Raw genomic sequence first — 26,962 nt, 5'->3', positions numbered from 1 at the left:
TGCCCATTTATAATCTGAAGAGAGGTTGCAATAAGAACTAAAAATCAGGATACTTAGGGTCCTGATTCCAGTTCTTCGGAAAATTACTTCTTGTTCTCAGGAAAATCATCAGATTTCCCAGTTCTTATTATTACATCAGTAAAATAAGACTAATAATTTTTTTCTAACATCATCTCAGACTTACTTCAGGGATTGAATAACAAAATGTATTACAATCATTTTGAGAATTATAAAGTTTTCTGAAAATATATTTTTTAAATTCACAATATGCTTACCTGTGCTTAAAGCCCTTGAGCTCTTGGTTCTGGAGGTAGTTAACTATTAAGACCCAAATATTTAATTTTGTTTCTAATAAATGTAATGATTTTTATCTACTTCTATACAGCTAAGTTTTCCCTAAAGAGGAGAAGACTTTAGGTTAGAGCTTTGTCTTACTTTTTGAAGTGACAGAGATTTTTCCCACAATGAAATTGCCCAAATAATAGATTTGATGCAAGATATTATCATACCTACATGTAATTTTCCAGCCCTTCAAAATGTTGGTTATAAGGACATTAAATTCCTGCAATATCAGCACAACCCAATTCAATTTTAAGTACAATCATATATCAACACAAATACAATCAATACATAACTTTTTTATTGACTGCATTTCTTCTTCATTAGTGAGAGTAATTTTTAGCCTTGACTAACTGAAGGAATGATTTTTTTTTCCATTAATTTAAATGTAATAGCTCTACTTACCCAATTTACCCATGCTTCAGAAAGTGTTATCAACCAACTAAACAAAAGAAAACAGGCATTATCCATCTTAATGTTCTAAAAATATCCTTAATTGCTCATACTGTTCTTAGTAAGAACTAGTTGATACGTTTACTAAGTGTACTTTACTTGCTCCGGATCACAAAATTTGAGTGTGTGTGGTTTTTTGGTTTTTTTGTTTTTGTTTTTGTTTTAACATCAAGGCTATGTAGTGATTCTTTTTTTCCTAGACTGTTTCATTCCATGGTGTCTAGTAAATTGATAAGCCTAAAGAGCTATTGCACTCCTGAGGAATTAGGCTAGATTTTCAGAATAGTTATTTATATAACTTTCTAAGGTAGCCCGCAAAGCCTACTTGTATAAATAAGATTTTAAAAGCATTTGAACAAAAATATGGCTGAACTAAACCATTTTCCTGTCTCTGCAATTCAAAGGATTGCCAGTTTACTGTGTGTATCCTTATAGTGTCAGCATCACTATTTAAAGGTTTTCTCTGGTTGGTTGTTTGCTGATTTAAATAACCAATTCATAGAACTTATATGATATTAATTTTATAAAATTTAATGTTAGCTCAAGTTATTTTCTCTAGACATGTGAGGTAATTGTCCCCACGGTTATTATCTGGAAGACCCCTATTCTGTTTAAAATGCAATAAATTTATTCATGAAAATGGAAAAAAGAGAGCCCACTATCCATCCCCTTTTTCTTTTTCCTGAAATTGCTTTAGTTAAGAAAATCAAAGGAAATGGAATAATGAAATAAAAATGAGATATGTGTGTGCGTGTGTGTGTGTGTCTGTTTATATTTACATGCTGTTTTATTTAGTACCTGAAGCAGAATAGACATCAGTGAAAATTCTTAGAATGATTCTACCAGACATTTGCTAGATATTTTGGGCTAGATGCAATTTCTAGTTTTATGGCTTTGATGATCTAGTTATACAAAATTATTTTCTCTTTTAAATCTTCATTTGTTTCTATTTGTTTGTTTCTATTTGAAAACTTTCCTTATTGTGGAGAATTTATCTTTGCTTACATGACAAAGGAAATTAGTCTATGAGAATAATACATATGTAATATAATAATTATATAATATATATATTATTCTCATAGAGTAATTTTCCTTATATATAATATATTATACATATTAAATATTTGGGCATATATCTATATATGATTTATATAGATATATATAGAGAGAGAGAATAATATATATATTATTCCTTGTGTAATTTCCTTGTGTGTGTGTGTGTATGTGTGTACACATTATATATGTATATGAGATATGATATCTATCGATCTAATGTATATCAATAGATATAAACATTTCTGGGTGATTCAAGCCTGGCAATTCCAATATTTCATTTCACTAAACTTCAGCTTTGCTACGCCTTTCCAAATCACCTAACCTCTTTAGGAAGTACGTTCAAAAATTGTGTGCATATGCGTGTGTGTGTGTGTGTGTGTGATTTAACGGAAATAATCTTAGGAGAAGTTACCCATTTTGTATAAGATTTAGGAGGTTTTCTGAATAATTGCCAGCAAACTTTGTTTTAATGAAACTGCTGGATTTAATCATTAGAGTCAAAGGATATTTTTAAGAAATTTTTACACAGGCAAGCCTGGTTCTGTCCATTTCTAAGGAGCTTAGTGTAATTGGTTCATAAAAGGAGACACAGGAAAGAATCTGTGGTTCTCTCTAAAGTTGGTGAGGTTGTGAAGAACATGGAATATTTGGCCACGAGTTAAAGTGATCAACTTTTTAGAGAGCTTACTGAGATACAGCACTACCAGATCAAAAATATACCTAATGGTTAATAAGTAATATATGCATATGTATTATTACTACTTAACTGTGACAATTAGTAGTGTTTAATACTAATTAGTAGTAGGGCTATAGTGTGAAAAACTATAAAAATATTTTCTAAATGTGTCTTTCTGTCCTCTTATACTACAAATTTTTTACTAGATATTTAATTTAGGAGCTATATCATTGCATAGTTTTAAGATATATAAATGTGAGACTTCAAAAAGCACAATAATTAAACAGATATGATTCATATTTAATAGAAATAGCTATGACATGTTTCTTTATGTCTTTTTCTAATCTTCTATAGAAAATTCAAAGGAGTCAAAAGTAAAATTCTTTTTGCCCTATAGTTCTGCTCTTACAAAGCCGACATTACATAGACTCCTAGTGTTAATCCAATGTGATGACCTCAAACAAAATATCTTTTCAACAAAAATGTTGAGCAGAGGGGTGCCTGGCTGGCTGAATTGGTAGAGCATGCAACTCTTAATCTCATGGTTGTGAGTTCAAGCCCCACACTGGTTGTAGAGATTACATAAAAATAAAACCTTAAAAAAATTTTGAGCATAGAATACAAAGGATTTTATTAATGGCATCACCTAATAGGTTCTTAGACTTGTAGGAATTAGTTTCCATCTCTCCAAATATGTCCCTCCACTTGGTATCTAGAGACTTTACTGGTAGACTAACTGTTCATTAGTCAGCTCCTTTGCATCTGTGAATTCATCATATAGGCTGTTCGTGTCCAAAATATTCATCATTTTTAAACATTTCCAAGCACACTGGCTGTTAACATAAGGTAAAAAACACTATCAAAGATAATGGTTTTAAAGCACTGAGGTAATTTCACTTTATGATTTCAAGATTGGATTCCAAATAAGTTACCATTTTAATCAAGGAGTGAGAAAGTCCTATTTAACTTGATTGCCCTACAGTGGTGACATTTTCTCTGAAAATAGTCTTAAATCCCCCCAGAATAAGTCATGGTTCTTTTCTGTATGAGATTTTGTCCTAAGCCACACAGAACTTCATGTAACTCAGATGAAATCAGTTTACCTTTTCTAGGTTCCTTATAGCTTTTTCAGAGTTCATCAGTTTTGGAGAAACATCATAAAAATTTGTTTTGCTATAAACTTTTTCTTCATTCTCATCTGTCACATATTTCAAAATTAGGGTAAGACATTCTTTTTATCCCACACTTTGAAAATAGAATTTCATAGAAGACCAGTGTTCTAACATCTCTATGACCAGGAGAAATTCTATCTATCTTGTAAGACATGTCTCAGGAGACTGTCCCCTTACCTTTAGAAACTTATTTTAAAAATGCACACTTTGAGGAAACTGAAAAGTGACCAAAAAGTTTCATTATAAAACTTCATTATCACAGGTGAGCAAACTACATCTCCTTTTAGCTGCCTTATGTATAAGGTATACAGGACATTTAGTAGGTAAGAACTGTTTATTTTCTTTTCTAAAAAGTTTATAGGCTGAATGGAATTTCCCAAAATTTACATTTGCACTGTTTGTTAAATATGCATATAGGAAAGTAACTTTCCTTAGGTACATAAGGATATTAAGGGAACAAAACAACAATAAATGTTTATTCTGATGGTATATGCCAGAGCCTTCCATGACTGTTAATTTCAACTGAGGGATGGTGTGTGTCTTTTCTGAATGGGAAGGGGAGATTTTTAAAAAAGCTTTTGATTTTATAAAAACTTGCCTGTCTCTTCCCAAACTTGTGAGATCCAACCTCCTTATGCACATTCATAAACGTTCTCTTTCCTGTGTCTGTGTGGTCCCAAATCCATTGCTGCATATGGGTCAGAATGTCCTGCCTTGGTTACCTCTCTAATCTGGGTTTATGTATTCTTCCAAGTGTCTTTATTATGCTGTCTTTTTTGGTATTGTCATAGTATTATATTACGGTCATTCTCAGTTTCACCAATGAATTGTTAGAAACATGGTCACAATATTTACAATGTTCACAATTGAAGTAGCGCTATCTTGATACAAAGCACAAAGTTAACCTAAAGTCATAGAGGAAGACACGATCACAAGCACTAACACTGTCTCACTTGGGGCGACACAGCCATGGATGACCTAGTAGTGCGAAGTGCAAATCACAGATGCCAACGTCAAGAGTCAGGGTGAAAGCAGCAAGAGTCATTAAAGAAACCAGGTGATCAATACTGCGTCCAGTCAACACTGCAGATAGTACAGCTTCCTACCTCTGATTTTTAGGCTGTCATACAGATTTGTGCTTTTCTGAAGCATGTCTGATGGCTGGAACTCTTTTATGTCTTGGGGAGGGCTTTCCAAGAATTCAAAAACATAATACTAAAATTAGGGTCATCCTGAGCAAACCTAGACAGTCACCCTCCCACCAAGCTTATCCATACTGCATATTAGTTGAATCATGTGGGGGGTCAATTACTTACTTTCTGTGTTTCAGTTTCTTCATCTATAAACTAGAGATAATAATAATGTCGCATCATAATGTTTTGTATGTTTCGGTGTCCTAATAAAGCAAATAAGCACTTCCAACAGAATACGAAACCTTTAAGTGGTATTTTAGCTTTTATCATCATCGTCACCTTACTTAACACAGAAACACTAAAGATGGAATTTTCTGTCTGCCTGGCCTCGTTCTGTACCATCACCCCAGACACTTCTAAAATCTTCCTATTTACTGCTCAATCATTTAATTTCCTTTAAAACATTCTAACTGATCACTAATCAATTTTTGGTTTATCAGCTTTAATCTACCCTTTGTAACCTGTTTCTCTGCTTAACGCTCAGCTCCAGTAAGCTACTTAGCTCCTACATTCTCTACTATTTTCTTTTCTGTTTACTTCTTTATGATAGCTGTAAGTTTGGCTCACTAAATATGGTGAGATTTTGTTTATTATCATTATTAATTTTTATTTTTAGAAAAGGGAGCGAGAAAGGGGGAGGGACAGTGGGAGAGAATCTTAATCAGGCTCCATGCCCAACACATAGAAGGGGGGTTTGATCCCATAGCCCTGAGATCATGACCTGAGCCAAAATCAAGAGTCAGGCACTTAACTGACTGAGCCACTTAGGCACCCCATATTTTGTTTTTTTAACTCAAAGCAAGAAACTTTCCAATAACGTAGAGTGTGCTATACTATGTTTTTGAAACCAAGGAGATGTGCTGAATAAGATCTGTTAAATCCAAAGGACAGTTCGTTATGGATCTTTTGTGTTCTCTTACTTGTTAGTGCTTCTCTCTTAGCAATTAAGAACCTGAGAATGTTTAGATTGATTTTGTTCAGTGTCATACAAACTTGAAAATTGTTGCTGAGTTTTTTGGTTAATTTACTGTAAAAATCCTATGAAACACAGTTATATTGCTCTTCTTTCTGGGTTACTCAACTTTGACCTTCATCCTGTTCTTTAAAGGAAATCCTGATTTCCTGAATTCATTGAGCCCTTTATTTTTTCAAGCATTTGCAGAGTGAACTTTATGTCTGATGACTTGTTTCCCAAGAGTTAGAGCTATGCTAGGAACTGATTTACAGAGTTTATACAACTTTTATCAGAAAATAGTCTTTTGTAAACCTACTGACTTCTGTGATACATTAGTAGGAAGACAAGTGCTCATATGTTTGCAAAAAAGAAAGAAAGAAAACTTATTTAGCTATGTTACAAATATTTTGGAACGACATATGTTTAAGAGGCAATTTAAAAACCATGGTATTATGCTTTAACAAATCTGAACATTTAAATGTACACATTATTATGCAGAAAGTAAAACAGGTTATTGATAATTACTGGCCCACAGTTAATAAGTACTGTAGGGTGATTTTCAAATAGTGTTTGGAAAATGCAACTTTCTAAAATTCTGAAAAAAGATAAATCATCCAGAAAGTTTCAAAATTAATTCATATAGTTTGTGTCCTATCTGAAAACACTTATGCAGTTAAAGTGAAAACCATATCAAAATCTATTTCTCCATCTTGTTTGTTGACTTCTCTTTTGGACAATAATGTTAGAAACATCAGGATTTCCACAGAAGGTCTTAGTGTATTCAGATTGAATTATTTTAAAATCATAAGACAAAAATCACATTTCCCTTTTCTGTAAATTTGGGTATTAGATGTGCCTACTTGTATAATTGGTTATTTTACATTGACAGAGTAGCTTTCACAAAACATCATTGTCTATGGCATTTTTCTTTCCCAAATGTGACGCTCACCGTGTTGTGGCATTTGAGTTACTCAGCAAGCTCTCCATAGTAATAGGACAAAGTAAATTCACAAAGACAAATGTAAAAGGGAAAATCAGAAATTTTCCACAGGTTTTACAAAATATTTGGCATTTCCAGTATGAATAGAAACCTCATAGAAAGCCTGAAAAACAAGTATTGTTTTAATAAAAATGTCTTTGTAGAGAGGATAGAATGATTCCATTTCCCCAAAATATCTCATTTCTGGAATATCATTCTGGGAATCACCCTGTCTTTCTGCCTGGAAATTTTCTCTCCTGCCTCACCATCTTCTCTTTAGAAGTTAATCTCCTTGAAGGTTTCGATTTTTTGTATTTAAAAAAAATTTTTGAGTTCATAAACATTCTTTCCAACAAATTATACTAGTCTATGAATGGTACAGACTCTGGGGGAAAATATTAGGTATGTATCTTGTGTTGCTACTTTATCTTTTCATTATAACTTGAAGAAGAATATAAAGGTGAAATTGATCCCCTTTATATAAAAGACAATAATTTGTCTTTTATTATTCAAAAGTCATAAACATATTTGTACAGTAATGAATGTAGATTTCAAATTCTAAAGTTAAAAATCTTCTCCCTTTGAATGATGTAGGAATTTTGTGACCTTAATTCATCAGTAACACACATCTTATTAATAACATAAACTAAATTGGAAATGTTACAAAGTGAATTTAGGTAATTCATCAGTTGGTTGGAATAATGTTTTGTGTCATTAGTTAACATTAAAATTTATTTCTGTTCAGTTGTTATTTTTCTGATCTATCCTTTATCATTCATACAGACTTTTGATTATTTATATGAAAGTTGCTGTCAAACAAGAAAATAATCAAGACTGTTCTCATATTTTTCCTTAAGATTTTATTTATTTATTTGACAGAGAGAGAGAGCATAGTAGGGAGGGGCGGAAGGAGAGGTAGAAACAGACTGCCCACTGAGCAAGGAACCCAACATGGGGCCCCATCCCAAGACCCCAAGATCATGACCTGACCAAAGGCAGCCGTTTAACCAACTGAGCCACCCAGGCACCCCTGTTTTCAGATTATAAACGGAAATAAGAAACGTTGACCTTGTGTAAGAATTATGTAAAAGATCCCACGTTTCTCAAAACAAACAAACAAAAAATAACATAGACTTTCTCACTTTCATATATGTAATTTCTTTTTTTTTGCTTTCATATGTATTATTTTAATTATCACAAAATCTGAAGCCTTACTTTATCTCTATGTGTATGAGGCTTTTGATATTCAAAAGGTTAAGTAGTTTATGCAAGATAACAATTGTGAAATCGGACTGATAAGGTTAACTCCATGCCTTTGGACTCTGTAATTGACTCCTACAGTCTTCTTCCGGGCATAGTTTGGTCTCCATTGTCATAGTTGCTTAATACCTTGACATTTCAGCATATCTTAAGATATTATGGTGTTTCAACCTTCTTATTTTCCAACTCTAATTTTATCTTTTACTTAAGATTTTAGAGCAGGGGGTCGCCTGGTTGGCTCAGAGGGTTAAAGCCTCTGCCTTGGGCTCAGGTCATGATCCCAGGGTCCTGGAATCAAGCCCTGCATGGAGCTCTCTGCTCGGCAGGGAGCCTGCTTCCTCCTCTCTCTCTCAGCCTGCCTCTCTGCCTACTTGTCATCTCTGTCTGTCAAATAAATAAATAAAATCTTTAAAAAAAAAAAAAAAGATTTTAGAGCAGGTAGTTTAAGAACCCAAGAGTCCCCCAAAATGTGTAATGGACAGCATGCTATAACTTTTACTTTATAATTTAAATCTATTCGAGAATGTAGGGATAATTTAAGCGAGATTTCTTTATTTAGTCAACACATTAATTGTGCATCCACTCTGTGGGAGACAGTTTTGTAGGACCTGCAGATCCCTTGGTGATCAGAAGAGTTAAAACAACTCATTCTCTTGGAATGTATTTTCTAGTTGGGGGATACAGACAATCAACAAGCAATATTAACAAAATATATAGAGTAGACAAGTACTGATGAGAAAAGTAATACAGGAAAAGTAATAGGAAAAAAAAAAGAATAGGGAAAAGGTGTTTGAAATTTTAAATATGGTGACTCAGAAGGACCCTCTGTGAAAAGGTGACATCTCAGTGAGGGACTGAAGGAAGGTAGCTGGTAAGCCATGCAGCTATCTTTTGGAAGAATATTCCAGGCCGAAGGAACATCAAAGACAAATCCTTTGAGACTGGAACATCTTTGGCATATTCAAAGAATGGAGCAGGCCCACTAGGTGGGATGAACTGAGTGAAGGGGTGGATAGGAAACCATGTCACAGATATGCAGAAGTTAGAATGCCTTGTAGACCCTTGAAAGATTTAGGTTTTTACTCTTTTTCTTTTTTTATTAACATTTAATGTATTATTTGTTTCAGGGATACAGAACTGTGATTCATCAGTCTTATGTAATACCCAATACTAGTTAAAACACATCCCCTCCTCAATGTCCATCACCCAGCAACCCTATCCACCCTCCCCCATGCTCAATCAACCTCAATCAACCCTCAGTTTGTTTCCCAAAATTAATAGTCTCTTAGGGTTTGTCTCCCTCTCCGGTTTCCTCTTGTTTCTCTTTTTCTCTCTTCCCCTATGATCCTAAGTCAATCAGAGAAAGACAATTACCATATTATCTCACTGATATGTAGAATTTAAAGAACAAGGCAGAGGATCATAGGGGAAGAGTATTTTTTTACTTTCATTGAAGTGGAAAACATCAGACGGCTTTCATCAATGAGTCAAAGAATCTGAATTATATTTAAAAAGAATTTCTCTATCTTGTTGAATATAGAGGGAATATACAGGGAACGAGGGTCAAAATCGGAAGTTCAGTTAGGAGGCTATTTAAAAAAGGGCCGGCTCCAACCAATTTGGTGTAGTTGAGGTGATGAGCAGCAGGGCCTCCAAGATTTCCTGATGGATTTTGGTGAGACAGAAGAATCAATATGACTTCTAAGTTTGGGGCAAGAATACTTCAAAGAATGAAGTTGTTATTTACCGAAATGGGAAAACAGAGGGAAGAGAAGTTTTTTGGGACAGTGGAGAGAGAAACAGGATATGATAAGGGGCTCAGTTTGGGACATGTAATATCTGATAACTTTTTAAACATCCAGTGGAGATTAATGGATGCAGAGCTCTACTGACATAGAGAATTCAGCTCTAAGGCTAAGTTCTAGGCAGAGTATCTAGAACTTTTGAGTACCATCACTCAAAAGCAAGTATTTCTTAAGCATTTTTGTGTGTCAAGCCCAGTACTAGGTGCTGGGATATAACAGTAATACGATATAAAATTAATAAGGCACATAATGGTATATAGTACATATTATAGGTGATTGAGTAATATAGTACTTAGAAATGTAGAACTTTAAAAATAAAAATATTTATCACATTGTTACAATAATATCTAAGAGTTTTATTCAATGACCATCTTCTCGAAGGCGCTTGTTTGTTTGTTGGTTTGGTTTGGTTTGGTTTTTTTCATGGCGTGGCCTCCTGGAAGTTCTGTTATGGCGCACTGTTATAAAGAGGGCTATTCTCAAAACTCTTATCGGGATTTAATATCCATTGTTCTTTTTCTTTCATCTTATTTATGAAATTCAAGTGGTGAGTTGTATTTGAAGGGTGCCACTATCTCAGGATAGTATACACAAGGTGGTTGGTGTTGATGTTTTCTGAGCTAGACAGTGAGACCTGAAAAGTGAATTAATCACTAGACTTTCTTGTTCTGTCTTTGAGTGTAATGTACTTTTTGTACTGATGTTTTGACATCTGGTATTCTTCTCTTAATGACTCTGCATGGGGGTTTTGAAGGACTTAGGAAGACACTGAGTAAAAGTAAATACATTTCTAATAATGTAACTACCCAGACAAAGGCAGGAGTTTTTTTGGTTTCTTTCTTTTCTTCTCTCTCTCTCTCTCTCTCTCTTTTTGTTAGTGTTTTAGGTCTTTAGGATACATTTGAGAATGTATTATACCTGCCATTTTTCCCATTACAGAAGACTGCTGTGCTGAACATTGGTGCTTGTTACTCAATCACAGCATCTTTCCTTTGAGTCAAAGAAGAGAGCAAATAGCCCTCTGTTCAGGGAGCTAGGTAGCTCTAACCACTCTCCACTCTCAAACAGTAAAAGTAATTTATGCTATCTGAGACCCAACACTACTTGGTAGTGTCCCCTGGAGAACAAAGCAGTTACAGCAAAATTTCATGTAGTTTTCTTTCATGATTTGAGCTCCTTCCGGGAAATATATCTAGAGTTATGCAGGAATATTTCAGAACTGTTTCACTGACAGTGTTCTAGCAGAGTTCTTTATCAAATAACTGTGAAGTCTTATCTGGTGACCTGAGAAGGGCTGTGATTTAGGCTATAGCATAGTGACTGGCTTGGGAGAATTTCCATATAAAAAAAAAAAACAAAAAAAAAAAAAACAAACAACACCAGAAAACCTGGTTATTTAGTATTTTTGAAGTGAGCCAGCAGTGTGGAAGTCACTAAGTATAGTGACTTCCATCTTAAAATAAAAATTGGTGTGTATGATCTACACAGTTGAAAAAGATGTTAATTAGAAACGTATCGCTTTGTTTTCAACAAAAAAATGCCCCATGCTGATACCACACTTTAACTACTTCAGTATATATCCATAAATATCAATATCATTGTTTTTTTGTTTTTTAAAAATTTTGTATATGTGGCATTATACTGTATAAGATTCTTTTGTCACTTGCATTTTTATTATTTTTTTATTTTTAAAAAATTTTATTTTTTTTTATTTATTTGACAGAGAGAGGGAGATCACAAGTAGGCAGAGAGGCAGGCAGAGAGCCCAATGTGGGCCTTAGGTTTTGAGAAGTATCCATGTTTGTGACTATAAATTTAGAACACTGATTTTCTATTATACTTCAAAATATCATTTCTATAAATCAACTGTTACTTATTTGTTCCCCTACTTATGGAAATTAGGTCTTCAGGGCTTTTTAAGCAACTACAAAGAAAAGAAGCGTTGATGGTCATAGACAATTTCTCAACTCTGCTCCAACATCTTGGCATTCTGATATGTTGGGCCACCCTAAAATTTTAATGCTTCACAGAAGTGGTTTTGGGTGAAGGCAAGCTACCATGGAGAGGGAATAGAGTTTGGAATCTTAGAAGGACAGAAATGAGATAGGACACAGAGCAAGGAACATGATAGGAATGGGTCCCACAGGACTATTTTAATAGAGCCCCCCCAAAAATGTAGTTTTAGTACAGAAGCTTTTTATGAACTTCTTTTTCTTAGCCCTGTTTTATGCTGCTACTGGAGATAGTAATATTGAATGCTTATTTTCCATCTGTATATAACAGGCTCTTTTCATGCAAAACCCTTTAAGGATCAAACTTCTTGATCTCCTTAAGCCATTCAATATGAATATAAATCCAGTGATATCCTCATTCTTTTAGATCTTCCACTAAATAAATGGTATGTGCATGTGGCTGTTCATCAGAATTAACTGAGAATCTTTACAAAAATGCATACTTTTATGAACTCAAACTTGGAAATCTTGATAAAGAGCTTAAATGGCAGAAGAATTGTATCTTTTTTTATTATTATTATTAAAAAGTCCCTTGGTGATTTAGAAAGCATTTCAGTTGAAACACCACTTCCCTAAGTGTATAACTTAGTTTTTTAAATAGAGTATTCCGTAGTGGGGTTGTTTAAAAAAAAAAAAAAAAAACTATAAAAGTGATACGAGTTGAAAAAATACAGCTTTTCCCTGAAATCATAAGCCAGAGTTATGTTGACTTGCTTCAACTATTTGTTTCCTGAAAATACATTTGACCAAGAGGAGTGCAAACACTATTGTCATCCCTGAATATCAAGCTGATTGACACCTCACAGAGAATATTAAATGCTTTACCTGTGAACTAGGAAACCCAAATAATTAAGTTATCTTATTCACTGTGTGTGCCTAGTACATTATGAAACCATGCATCATGAATCCAGGTCCTCATACGACTTCATGATTTGTTATGCATAATTGCAACTTACGGCTTTTCTGTTGTCTTTCCAGCACAGTGATGCGGTCCATGACCTTCTTCTGGATGTGATCACGTGGGTTGGAATTTTGCTGTCCCTTGTTTGTCTCCTGATTTGCATCTTCACATTTTGCTTTTTCCGCGGGCTCCAGAGTGACCGCAATACCATCCACAAGAACCTCTGCATCAGCCTTTTTGTAGCTGAACTTCTCTTCCTGATCGGGATCAACCGAACTGACCAACCCGTAAGCAACCTACACTGATATTAGGAAAGAATGTCTCCATTTTTCCAGCTTTCCAGTACTCAAAATATTCTTGTTTGAATGGAACCTCTCTTCCAGTTGTCTGCGATAGTTATAAATTTTCAGATCTGATATAAATTTTCAGAGTTAGATTTTCAGAAAATCTCAATTTTCAGATTATTCAAATTATCAGCTCTACCCCCGGCCTTTTTACTCCATTGTTGTAAAAAAGCAACAAATGTTAGGGCGTATGCCTACATTTCTTGAGAAATTCTGTTCATAACCTTGCCTTTCTCAAGAATTAAGTCTCCTCATTAGTTTGTGTGTGTTTGTTTTGTTTTGCTTCTTTATTTTTTAAGATTTTATTTATTTATTTGAGAGATTGAGAGTGCACACAGCAGAGGGAGCGGGAGAAGGAGGCTCCCCACTGAGCAGGGAACCCAATGCAGGACTCTATTGCAGAAGCCTGCGATCATGACTGAGCCAAAGGCAGATGCTTAACCAAGTGAGCCACCCAGGTGTCCCATGTTTTGCTTTGTTCTTATCAGAGTAGAATATGGGGGAAATTTCAGTAAAATCATTTGGGGAATAGAAGAGTATCTTTCCTAATAGATATAATTGTTATTTTTCAAAGTTTATCACAAACTTTTTTTAAAGTTTATTTTTTTTAAGTAATCTCTATACCCAAAGTGGGGCTCAAACCCACGACCCCAAGATCAAGAGTTGCAGGCTTTTCTGAATTAGCAAGGTAGGCGGCCGTATCATATACTTTAAAACAAAACAAAACAAAAAAAAGTTTATATCATATTTAAAACTTCATGCCTAAAATGAGTTTTTCTAATGGACATATTTGGAAAATAGTTCAGACTATAGGACATTTCAGAATTTATGAACTCTTCCCAAATTTTGTTTGACACATTGTATTTGTACAAGTCCTATTGACATCTTTAATGTCAGCTTTATACTTTATTCCAAACTGTATTTAGTCATGTGAGAAAATAAAGAAGAGGAGCAAAGGAAGGTAGTAGGGAAAGAAAGGGGGAAAAGGAATAGCACTGGCCAACGTTTGGTAAAACCAAACTGAAAATACAAATAACAGTATCTAATTACTCAACAGACTATGCTTACTTATACTTTTTGTGAGGCCCATTCTATTTACTTACGATTCACAGTACGTTTGGTCTCATGATCAAAACTGTAATTGAAAAGAAAACTTAACGTTTTTTAGAAGATGTGTCGGCATAGTAAATAATTCATTCACTTAATGCTGTTCTCTGGTATGTGTCCATAAGTACGGAGTACTTTTCAATAAAAATGCAGTCGGATTCATGTTGGTGATTACACATTCATGATTAATGGCTGTAAAGGGTACAATTATGGTGATTATACTTTTAATTGGTTATCATATACAAATGTGACAGCTTTTTCCATAAATGCATACATATGAATAAGCAATCAAAGAGTACTTTTCTTTTCCCAAAAAAGTAAAATCTTCTGATAACAAAAATTAATAGTTGAGGTTCTAACTCTAAAAAGCAAGGAATGGAAAACTGTGTTATTTTCCAAGAAGGAATCATTTCATTCTCTTGTTAACCTGCAATTCAAATGTTGTGTGATTTCTTTTCACTTAGAAACCTTATTCTTTTGTTTCCTGTTTCCTGATGTACATATGGTATGATAAACCTCACCACATGTTGTATACTGTACAAAACTAACTTACGACAAGTAGCATAGAAAGCAAAGATTGATATGAAAAGTTGGAGTAGAGCATGTCTTAGCTCAGTTTCTTGTTCCTGAATAGGTGTTCTCTTCCTGACTCTTAGGTGGTGATTAGGCTGTCCTTTCTCTCTAGCCTGCTGATAGGGGACGTCCTCATCTCCCGTCAATGTCATCTCTCTGACGCAATGAAACTGACCTGCCCTTTGTCTCTTTCTCAAAGACCATATACTCATCATTGAATCCCTTATAATCTGATAATGTCTATAAGTTTTTTGCCCTTTTCTAGTAGGAGATATATATTTCAGTTAGGATTTCTTTCTTTCTTAAGACGTATTTATTTATTTGAGAGAGAGAAAGAGAAAAGAGGGGGGCAGGTAGAGGAAGAGGGAGAGAAAATCCCAAGCCGACTCCATGGTTAGCGTGGAGCCCCACCAGACTGATCCCATGACCGTCAAGACCACGACCTGAGCCGAAACCAAGAGTCAGAGGCCTAAATGACTGCTCCACCCATGCACCCTTAGGATTTCTTAAAAAATAAAGACCTCCACTTCCCCAAGGAGTGAAAATTTCAGAACTGACATAAGATAATCAGTACATGTTCAGATGAAACTTGCAGTGCCTTAGAGAATATGCCAAAATAAGGACCAGCTGTCTTTTTTGACCAAGCTTGTCCAGCCCAACATTTCTTACAATAAAGGAAAATGAGAGAAAGAAAGCACTCTGGACATTTTATTTTATTTTATTTTAACCAGACCTGCTTTTACACTTTGCAGCATGAACTTCCCAATGTCACTTTAAATCCTTCCTGAAACCAGGCAGAAAAGAAATAAACCAGCAAATAATAATAGCAAAGTAATGATTCCATCACAAAATTACTGTAATTGTTATACTTTTTAACTTTAAGAGCTTTTATTCTCCTTGGTTTTAATGTTCCTTTTTCATTTACAATTAGAGGACTTAGTGATAGAATACACATGATCATGGCCAAGAAAAATAATGCATGAGATGTTGTTTTTAAAATTTAGACTAATCTCAGTAATAATTATCAATAATAGGCTCTTATTAGATGTTTTTTCCTAAATTATTTAATAGTATTTCTTTATAATCATCCTATGCTGTCATCTGTAAGCCATTATTACAAAAAATGTTAAATGTGGTTATGAAGGATCAGTTCTATTTCGGTTTTAACATCAGAATTTTAAGAATCTTGTCTAGATTATTCTTCTGCAGACCTCTTGTGTGACCGCAGTGTTGCTAAATGTTGATTTTGACGTTATGGTAGATTTTGTTCCGCCCTTACTCGAGCGCTTTGTTCCCTTCCCTAGATTGCCTGTGCCGTTTTCGCTGCCCTCTTACATTTCTTCTTCCTGGCCGCCTTCACCTGGATGTTCCTGGAGGGAGTGCAGCTCTACATCATGCTGGTGGAGGTTTTCGAGAGCGAGCACTCACGGAGGAAATACTTCTACCTGGTCGGCTACGGGATGCCCGCGCTCATTGTGGCTGTGTCAGCAGCGGTAGACTACAGGAGTTACGGCACAGATAAAGTGTGAGTTTATCATTTCTTTCCTTTTTTCCCCCCCTCTCTTTGGAAATCTAGTTGAAATACATGCTTTGGATTTTCTTGGAAGCTAACGTCTCTGTACCACCTCACAGCAATAAATGATAGAACTGGAGAAGCAAATGCGGATAATTCAATCCAAGGTTGTACTTTTGTTATGATACAGAGAGAGAAAAAAAAAATCCCGAGATTCAGTAGGATGCTGTTTAAAACAGCTTAATTTTCCCACAGCTACATCAGAGCCTTGAGTAATTATACGAAGATGAACGCTTTAATATCTTTCAGGGCACTGGGACATTTGTCAAATGAAGAACTAGCTATGTCAGAAGATGTGTATTCAGAGGACAGCATAGTCCCTGATATTAATGGCTTCTCTTCTTCCTGACCTGTCAGTACTAGTCACTGGATAGAAATTTATGTCATTAACAGAAAGAGAAACAATAGGAGCAGGGGCAGCTTGTTATTCTTCCCCCTTTTTTTTTCCCCAGGTGGGTATTGGGTTGTAGTGATGAATGTTACTTTCAGTATACACTCAAATTGGTGAGACATACATGTCCTGGAAAGGAATTCAGTGAAAAATATGTTGTAATTGACATCAGTGTAATAGTTGGCATCCTGAGAATGAATGAAAGTTTCAAAAGAAAAATCAGAAAGAAGACCAAGAGAGAGCTCCAATGAATACCCTCATTTAGGACATAGTTTGATGTGGGAAAATAAAAATAGAGACAAAAGCCTTAAATGAGGCTCAGTAGGTTAAAGCCTCTGCCTTCGGCTCAGGTCATGATCCCAGGGTCCTGGGATCAAGCCCCGCATTGGACTTTCTGCTCAGCAGGGAGCCTGCTTCCCCCTCTCTCTCTCTTCCTGCCTCTCTGCCTACTTGTGATCTCTGTCTGTCAAAGAAATAAATAAAATCTTAAAAAAAAAAAAAAGCCTTAAACGAGAATGAGAGCCTTTAAAAGAACCTTAAAAGAGAATGAGAAGATCATTTCAAGATGGTATTTCAGAACACCAGCTGGGGTGTTCTATAGCAAAGATAATTCCAGAGGATAAGCACGGAGGAAAAATTATTTGTCCTTTGCAACAATTATTTTGAAAATGCTGGAAGCAGAAGCCAGACTGGAAGGTTTGAAGAGATATGTCAATAGCAAGAAAGTAGAGTCTTAAAAGTATTACCTGTAGCCTGAAAATGTTTGAGAAATAGTAAAACATTAACTTGTGGTTACAGAAATGAAGAAGATTTTTTCAAAATGAAGTACAAAGAATGTCTCGGGGGTGGGAAAAATGCATTTCATAGAAGGAGATTAATAGAGGGAACATGTGTATGCCTTATTTGTATTTAATATATAGAGAGGCTGAATGAAAGGGAAGGTTCTAGAGGGATAGAAAAGCATAAGATTATACATAAGATTAACAAAACCTTGATTTAATACAGGAGTTGGCTTTGCAATACACCTCATCCAAGTCATTAATTTTGCAAATGAAAATAATCAAGGACCAGGTAAATTAATTGCCTTGCCCATGGTTATAGAGCTAGATAGTGGCAGATGTGTGATAAAAAAGATCAGATTCATTTCCACTAGACTAGGAATGTTTTTGGAAAAGTAAAATGACCCCTCTCTTCTAAGATGAGTGTGAAATAAAGAACAGATAAGATGAATTTCAACGTGGAACAACTTTCCCATCAAGTAGAAGAAGCGGACTTGCTCAGTGAACAGGTGAGGTCACGTTGAGAGGACAGGAAATTTGAAAAGTCTTGAAATAAGCACTATGGAAAATGGGCTAAGGAGCCAATTAAACATTAATAAAAAGATTTCCAAGCAGCACTGAAGGCTCAGATGAGGTTAGATAACATCAATTTGTACAGAAGTTAATAAGCCAAATTTCATGACTTTCCACCAGCCATCAGCAGCCTGAATATGCTGGCACTCAAGCAGCTCACTTCCCCTGAGAGAGGATTCATGAGGAGGGAAGACAAGCAGAAGCATTACTGGGAACATAAAGTAGAATCTGTCGCGACAATACAGTTGAAAGAAGACCATCTCACTTCTGTTGAATTTTTCTCTCTTGAGCGCAAGAAAGGCTGTAAAAGGCTATTTGTCTAAACGTAACTAATAGTAATTGTTTCTTAATCCAACCTTTATGAAATGTGGTCAAATCGGAGTTCATTTTGTGGATCCCAGTGCCAACTATGGAACAAATTGGGATTAGATAAATTTAGATTAGATAAAAGCATTAAAAGAGCTTGCCTCCAAAGACCTCTTAGGTGAAGGGAAATTAGGTAGGTCAGATTTTTAAAAAAATAACACCTGTATTGATATAATTCACATACCATAAAATTTACTCTTTTAAAGTGTATGCTGCTGTAGTTTTTAGTACATTCACAATGTTCACACATCACCACCATCTCATTTTAAAATATTTTTATCCCTTAAACAGAAACCCACGAGCCGTCATTCTCCTTAGGTCATAGGATTTTACATTTTAATTAGCATATCCCCTCTAAGATATTAAAATTGAATGATATAGTTATTTGTGACCTGCTAATATTCAAATATTGTTCTTAGGTCATTTCATTTTGCTCTCTATCAGTCCCTGAATTGCTTCTACTTTTATGTGTTTCATTTCTTTTCAGATATTTGCAAATTTTCCTGTCACTAAACTGACTCAAACTTGTTTGCTTTGTGTTTTAATCATTTATTTTGAAAGAGATGTCACTTCCTTGGTAGTATGAATCTATCTTGCCTTAAAATCAATAATATGTAAGTCTCTTGTGACTGTTCAAGCTTTGACCATCCTTGCTTTAATTTCCTGCACCATAACTGGAAACTCTCATTTACTGACATTATTACTGTGTGGGAAGAGAGGCTAATTTACTTCCCAAGCACCGATTTAAAATAAGCCTTCATAATAGTTCAGTTCCACAATTATGATTTTTCCCAACACAAAGAGCAGCAAAGCCGATATAGAGAAAAGGAAGGAGCAACGAAAGAGGGAGAGAAAAGAATATGGAAAATTGCTTTAAAATTCTATCTCAGGCAGGCACAAAGTGTTTAGTGTCTCATTTGTACATTTTAAATAAATCGTCCGCAGAGAAACCTTCCAGAATACATGGAAAAATTGTTTAACTTCTACCAGTTGGGAATGTATCCAATCCAGGGTCTATTTTGCCCATTGAAGAAGCAGGTGTGGAAAAAGAAACATTACTCAGGCATTTGCATTTACTTGAGAAGCTGAAATGAACAGATCATGTTTTCTATCAGGAGTTTCATCAAGATAGCTTCTCAAAGAAAAATATAAACAGTGAATTTTTCCACAACTCGAAGGATCTCTGCATATAGAATTATATATCTTGTTCCTTATTATCAAATCTTAGTTGGTCCAGTTTCTATTAGTATTGTCAACTGCTCTTATTTGACCTTCAGATGACATTCCTGACTCCCTGTTCATCTCATGACTTTTTCTCATGTAAATCTATCTCAAATTGTTTTTTGTTTGCCAGTGTTACCTTCTTCTTTTTTTTTTTAAACAGATATGTAAGTCTTTTTTTTTTTTTTTAAGATTTTATTTATTTATTTGACAGACAGAGATCGCAAGTAGGCAGAGAGGAAAGCAGAGAGAGAGGAGGAAGCAGGCACCCTGCCGAGCAGAGAGCTTGATGTGGGGCTGGATCCCAGGACCCTGGGATCATGACCTGAGCCGAAGGCAGAGGCGCCCCTACATTCATCTTTTTAAATACAAATATATAAAGTCCACAATCTTAAAAAACTGGAACTAACCAGAATGCAGACACATATTTTCAGCTCTTTTCTGTAAATTCTTATTAAGCTCAACACAATGAATTTTTATGTAAAGTCCACAATCTTAAAAAACTGGAAGTAACCAGAATGCAGACACATATTTTCAGCTCTTTTCTGTAAATTCTTATTAAGCTCAATACAATGAATTTTTATGTCTTAGAAATCTATTTCACTTATATTTGGAACTTTGTCATTATTAAATTTTTACTTCAGTTTCAACCACTTAAGAGTACCTCTAGAATAAAGCCATTGAATATATATTATAGTACTCCAAATAATTATAAACATTCTTCCCTTTTCTCTCCTCTTAATATATTTAATTATATTTTATTATACCGACAATGAGGTCTTATTGCTGAAACCTTTAACAATAGTGATAATAATAGCTTACAATTCTAAAAAGTAGAGAATCATATCCGTGGTAGTATGAGATAAAATTAGAAATAAAATTAGTTTTATAGGTTAAATAACTTATTTTGATACAGATAGTGGTAACCATCATATTCCATCCGGCTGATGGATTATGATATGTTTTTCTATGAAGTTTTAGGGTTGTTGAACTGATTATTATGTACAAAACTCATACACACAAAGCACACATAATTTGATTTTGAGAAGTTGCTTAGTTTGCCATCAATTTGCAATCCTTGTAAGAGAATTTATTATTATTTTCAGATGTTGTTTAATCAAATCTTTTTATTTGTACTGACATTATCTCAAGAATGTATTTAGAATTACATTTAGTCACAATAATTGGACATTTAAAAAATTAGATTAGAAGACCAGTACAATCATTTAATAAAAGAAAAAGAAAAAGCTTTCAGCTAGTGGACCACAGTTCTAAATTGCACTGTTAACAATGGGCATTTATTCAATTTTACCTCTGTTTTTGTATATTCTCTTAGTCTCTCTTATACTCTTATTCACATGCACATTCAGTGAAGCCATTCAGTAAATGATACTGTCAGAAGATAAAAGCTGGCATTGACTTAACAAAATTTAAACATGGCTGATTTAGAAATTCTATGCTAGGTACTTTCATTTTATGACCTGAAACTAATTAGTTCATGTAAACTTTAATTACCTCACTATTCCCAAAAAAAGTGCAAACCATTTTAACAGTTAATTTTTATTTAAAGAGAAAATCACATTTATATTTCATACCACTTCCCTTATAATCCAAGTATACAATGGAAAAAGGAATGGTTAATGTGATGGGTAAATTGAAAAGATTAGGAGCCAGTTCCAGGCGAAGGGAGGGCTCTGGAAAAGGATGAAGCCCAGGGATAGCCCAAGACTTAAAATACAGGCTTGAAACTTTGTAAGGGGTTTCCAAAAGATGTCAATTAGGTCATAAACATTTATAATGAATCAGAACATCCTTGAGTACTGGAAGCATAACTGAGGTCTTAAAAAAATTGAAATCAAATTTTATGATCTGAAAATAATTATAAATCATCTATTAAATCTTATATTTATCTCCCTAGCTCACTAGTTTAAGAACAACTCTAAAAGAGGTCGTGTCTCCTGTGCTAGTTAAAAGCAACCTCCCCATTTCTTATTTTCACTTCATTATTCAACCAGTATAATTATTTGAGTAGAAAAGTGATTATTGATTTTTTAAAATGTCAGCTTATAGTATTATTCAAGAAGGAAGCTAGCCAAAGAACATTGAACTTGATGGGGGCACCTGGCTGGCTCAGTCAGTAGAGCATGGGATTCTTGATTTGGGGGCAATGAGTTTCTGCCCCACATCGGGGGTAGAGTTTACAAACAAACAAAACACATGAAACTTAGTAGTATCTGCAAGTTATATGCACAGCATGTCTACTTAATATGTTTCACAATTTCAAAGCACTTCAACCCACTCACAGGAGATTACATATTAATTTGGAGTAATTCTCCAAGCATATTATTATATGTTGTAAAATATTCCCACTTGTAACATTTATTGACATGAAGCATACACCTTACTGAACATATTATTACCTTGATTTTGGGTTGGCCAGTGGGAAATAGGATAGCTAATGAAGAAGTATTTTTCATTCACATATATCAAGAAGATTATTCACCATGTGTGTGGGGAATACTGTGTGTCTATATGTTATTTTATTGAAGGCCAAGAGCATGATTTATGTGCATGTGTATTAGAGATTGATGGCTTGTTGTGTCTTCATTTCATCACCTGGGAACCCTATGATTGGGTGTAAAATTATCATAATACATAAGAATTGGAGGTTGAGCATAATCTTTTCTTTTGAGGAGTTGGCTATACCAGAACTACTGAAGAGAACATCTGGATTGCTGTCCTGTTATGTACAGAATGTGATTAAATTTTGGCCCTGAAGTCGAATGTTGGTCTTAAGTTCTTAGAAATATGATAACTTCCACATATAGAGTTGTATCAAGTTATATCATAACTCTATCCACTAGAAGATTATAATAAAAAAAGACAGATACTAACATATGTTGATGAAGATGTGTATGAATTAAAATCCGCACATACTGCTACTGGCAATGTAAAATTGTGTAGCTAGCTATTTTGGGAAACAGTTTGACAGATCTTCAAGATGCTAACCATAGTTATTACATGACCCAGTAATTCCACTTCTAGGTATTTACCCAAGAAAAATGAAAATCTAGGTTCGTTCAAAAACTTGTATATGCATGTTATTATGTCCAACATTTGATGAAAAGATATAAACAAAATGCATTCTGTATGATAGATTATTTAGAAATGAAAATGAAGCATTGATGTGTGCTACAAGATGATCACATTATAAAAACGTCCTGTTAAATGAAAGAATCCAGTCATAAAAGACTGTGCATTGTATGATCCCATTTATATAAAACATCCAGAACAGGCAAACCTTTAGAGAGAAAATTATAGTTGTTGTTAGGACTGGGAAAGAGTTAGGGAAGCCACTGGGAGTGAATTTGATAGACACAGTGAGGAGTGACTCTTGGTGGGTACAAGGTTTTGTTTCGGCACCATGAAAATATTCTCAAATTAGGTTACAGTGATAATTTTACAACGTTTAAATAGACTCAAAAACATTGAATTGTATATTTAAATGGATGATTTATAATATATGTTATATTGCAATAAAGCTGCTTAAAAATACTAAAATTTTTACTAACTTATGAAGAAATGACTTTATGTTTTAAAAAATCGAATATTTTTGCTTGAGACATGTTTCAACAATGTATGCTTTCTGTACGGCACATAAATTTCTCATCTACTCATTGAGAATTTATGAGTGTCAACAAAAATAGAACTTTTATTTATTCTATAACTCTAATCTTTGTTTTCTTTGAGAGACACATAAGAGCGCCAAGGACTTTGGAGTCAGGTAAAGAAGGATAAAATTTGGCTCAACTAATTATTAGTCATATGGCTATGGGCAAGTTACTTAGTATTCCAGAGTTTCCTTTTCCAATCTACAATGTGGCAGTTATTATGTAAATACTTTGCAAAACCATTACAAAGTTTGAGACTATGTGTTTTTGTATATATGAGTAAATACATACTTACGTGTATCTCTGTGTGCATATATATGTATATATATTTAAGAAAGCATATATGTAAAGTATCTGGTATATATATATATATATGCATGTATTAAATTAGAACTATTATTATTACTGGTTAATCTTATTTGGCTGATCCAAATGAAGGAATACAAACTTTATGATTAGCAACATTAGTTGTAAAATAAATTTTATTAAAAGCATCCATTTATAGAGTAGTGATTACAATTCTTATGCTGCTGCCCCAATTAATTTAAGCAATGTGGGATTTACTCCAACATTTAGTAATAATAAATTAAAAGAGATAGTGCTTTTCTAACCTTTGTGGTTCACCATAAAAATGTAAGATGTATTTTGCTAAAGAAATAATGAAAAACTTATTTTTTAAAAAATAACATATCAGGGACATTAAGACAACATAACCTACATTTTTTTTTAACATAACCTGCATTTTATGTATGAGATCTAGTTTTGAATTCTAAGATTCAAACTGTAGCTGAACCACCAATGCTAGTCTTGACTACCACTGGTCACACTCCATTCCTGCATTGCTCTTCCAATATTTTTCCAGTTCATGTACCTGCTCGCAAAGTATTTCAAGATTAGATGCATGAGTGTACTGTGATGAATATGGCACTAAAAGAACCTAACAGACATATTACGCAGTAAGCTTAGAACTGGAATTACTAGGCTTGAAGTATATACTAGTCCCCTTTCCTCTTCTCTCCCCCCCTTTTTTTTTAAGGTTTTATTTATTTATTTGGCATACAGAGATTATAAGTAGGCAGAGAGGCAGGCAGAGAGAGGGGAAGGAAAGCAGGTTCCTTGCTGAGCAGAGAGCCCGATGTGGAGCTCGATCCCAGGACCCTGGGATCATGACCTGACCCGAAGGCAGGGGCTTTAATCCACTGAGCCACCCAGATGCCCCCATTCCTTTTTTTTTTTTTTTTTTTTTGCCCTAATTCTTTATTCCTTCTTTTCTCTCTCAATCTTCCCAGATATATGTAGTAGAAATATAGAGATCTGCATATGTTACAGAGAAAAAAAGATGATGTATTAATACAAACTCTTATAAACAACCTGATATAATTAAGACTTGTAAATTTCATGGTCTAATAGTAGCCAAAGATTGTTTACTGACTACATTTAATACTCACCAAGGATGGTTCAGCCTACAATGTAGGGTCCTGTAGAAAATAAGCAAACACCATTGTTAGCTTATATTATTTCACAAAACTGGTGAGTAGTCAGATGTCTACTTTGATAAGAGTGAATTAAACAGGCGACAAAAACATGATGTCCCAAAGCATTTTAATTGCACTATATTTAACATGCTAATTGGAATAAGAAACTACTCTCTGATAATGTTACTGTCATCTAAAATCATTGTAAAACATAAGTTTTAGGTGACATTTATATATGTTGGGTAACTGGCTTTACCATTTTTCTAAATGCAGAATCATACATTGTTAAAATGACTGATGAAAATAAAGTGGTGAGTAGTTTAAGAGTAGGAGAGAATAAGCTTTGGAAGTACGGTTTTCGGTTGTCCTGTTTTGAGAAATTAAGTTGTTTCATTATTTTATTTTTTTCTTTTCTGAGTAAACATGAATCAAGTGGTCCTTACCGGATTGGTAACAGACATATTTGAGGAAGACTGATCCAGATATCAGCATGCTATTATTTAATTTACAATAATGTTTCTTAGATTTTGGAAGACAATAACTCTGGAATCCTTATGAATTAGCACCATTTCTTTTGCATATTAAATCAGTAAGCTTGTATTATGTCATAAGGCTTCATCAAATATATAACATTATATGTTGCCTTTTACAATTTGAAAAAGAAAATGCTACAGAAATAATTTTTGTGACATCTTTGTGTTTAGGCAAGTGAGGAAAAAAAAGTTCAAGGTGTATGATATGTGACAGGTACTCCTTTGGATTCCAAAATAGATCTGGTCTTTTAAGATTTTTCAGTATTATTTCAAATAAGCATGTAGTAACCCTAGGATATACTTGGTTTTCAACAGCAATTCATCTCTTTTGTTACAGTACAGCTATAAACATACTTCATCAATTACATTCATATGACTGAATTTCATTTAATAAAAAAGAAATTGACATATCTTAAAGATTAACACAAATGGTCTATTAAAATTAATGATTTCACGAATTAAATGTTGCTTAGTGGATAAAGGCAATTATCAGATAAATTATATTCTCAATAGCAACTCTACTTGGCCATTCGCAAGCTGGACTTCATTGGACTTAGTGTGATAAGTTGTTCCTCTAATATTTGTCTCCTCTTAATCAGCACATTTTCACTCTATCCAAGTGACATTGAACGGCCTAGACTTCTAGAATACCATGTCATGGGATATATAGGCCTGTGCATGTGATAAATACCCCGCATAACTCTATGCTTTACTGGCACAGGGAACCCAGGGCAGGAATCACACAAACTTTTAAGGTAGTTACTGGGAAAGAGAGAAACTATAGAAAGCTCTGAGAAAGCCAGCATGTGGCCAAAAACAACAGCAGGTATGGCCATATGGCAATCGAATTAGAAAAGGGATTTTTGCCACACTGCCTTCCAGAAGGTGGTCAAGCCCAGGCAGCTCTCATGAAGGGATGATTTACTCAGTACATTTTAAGTGTTTCATATTGCCTCTTACACCATTCAGTCCCAAAGGGAACTTAAATCTATTATACCAAATAGATATTGAAGTGTTTTCTTAAAAATAAAAAAATAATAACTTCTAAAGTAATTTCAGTTTCACATTTAAATAAGATCACGGTGCCAAAAGCATGTTTATTTCCAACTAAGAATTGGCTGAAACTGTTTTCAAAAAAGTTAAGCTTTGTAAGGCTACAATTTAATAACGTTATTTTATTTTAACAACACATTTGGTGAGATTCTTTAACATTTTAAAATCCCCTACATAATCTAAGGCACTCTGTAATAATGTAATTTGAATTATTTGTATAAGAACCCCTTCACCTGTAGAATAACATTTTTCAGAAATTCTTGAGGCACATTTTCCTTTTAAAAGAATTTGCTGAAAATGTGTTTTATATCGCAGATTAGCTCTCAAAAACTTGTTTGACCTACAAGGAACAGGAGCTATATTGGTAACAGTCATTTTAAAGTTTATTATTATTATTGTATCATGTTATAACTTCAGCAACATTCTTGGAATGTGTGTGAATGTGTATGTGTGCGTGCTGGTACATGTGTGCGTGTGTGTTTAATCCGGTAAAATGTCCAGG

The 26,962-nt window shown here is 34.2% G+C and overlaps 1 protein-coding gene across 12 annotated transcripts in view; it reads left to right on the top strand.

Annotated features, from left to right (window-relative positions):
- The window catches only part of ADGRL3 (adhesion G protein-coupled receptor L3), an 809,555-nt gene that overhangs the window by 707,158 nt on the left and 75,435 nt on the right, over nt 1–26,962 (top strand). For all 12 annotated transcript variants that reach the window (XM_059160370.1, XM_059160378.1, XM_059160333.1 and 9 more), the window contains 2 exons: nt 12,879–13,088; nt 16,130–16,350. In XM_059160370.1, the coding sequence (XP_059016353.1) occupies nt 12,879–13,088; nt 16,130–16,350 (431 nt within the window). The remainder of the gene's footprint in view (nt 1–12,878; nt 13,089–16,129; nt 16,351–26,962) is intronic.

This window comes from Mustela lutreola, chromosome 1 (genome assembly GCF_030435805.1).
Source record: "Mustela lutreola isolate mMusLut2 chromosome 1, mMusLut2.pri, whole genome shotgun sequence".
Lineage (NCBI taxonomy): Eukaryota > Metazoa > Chordata > Mammalia > Carnivora > Mustelidae > Mustela > Mustela lutreola.
This window is presented reverse-complemented; position numbering and strand designations above follow the sequence as displayed.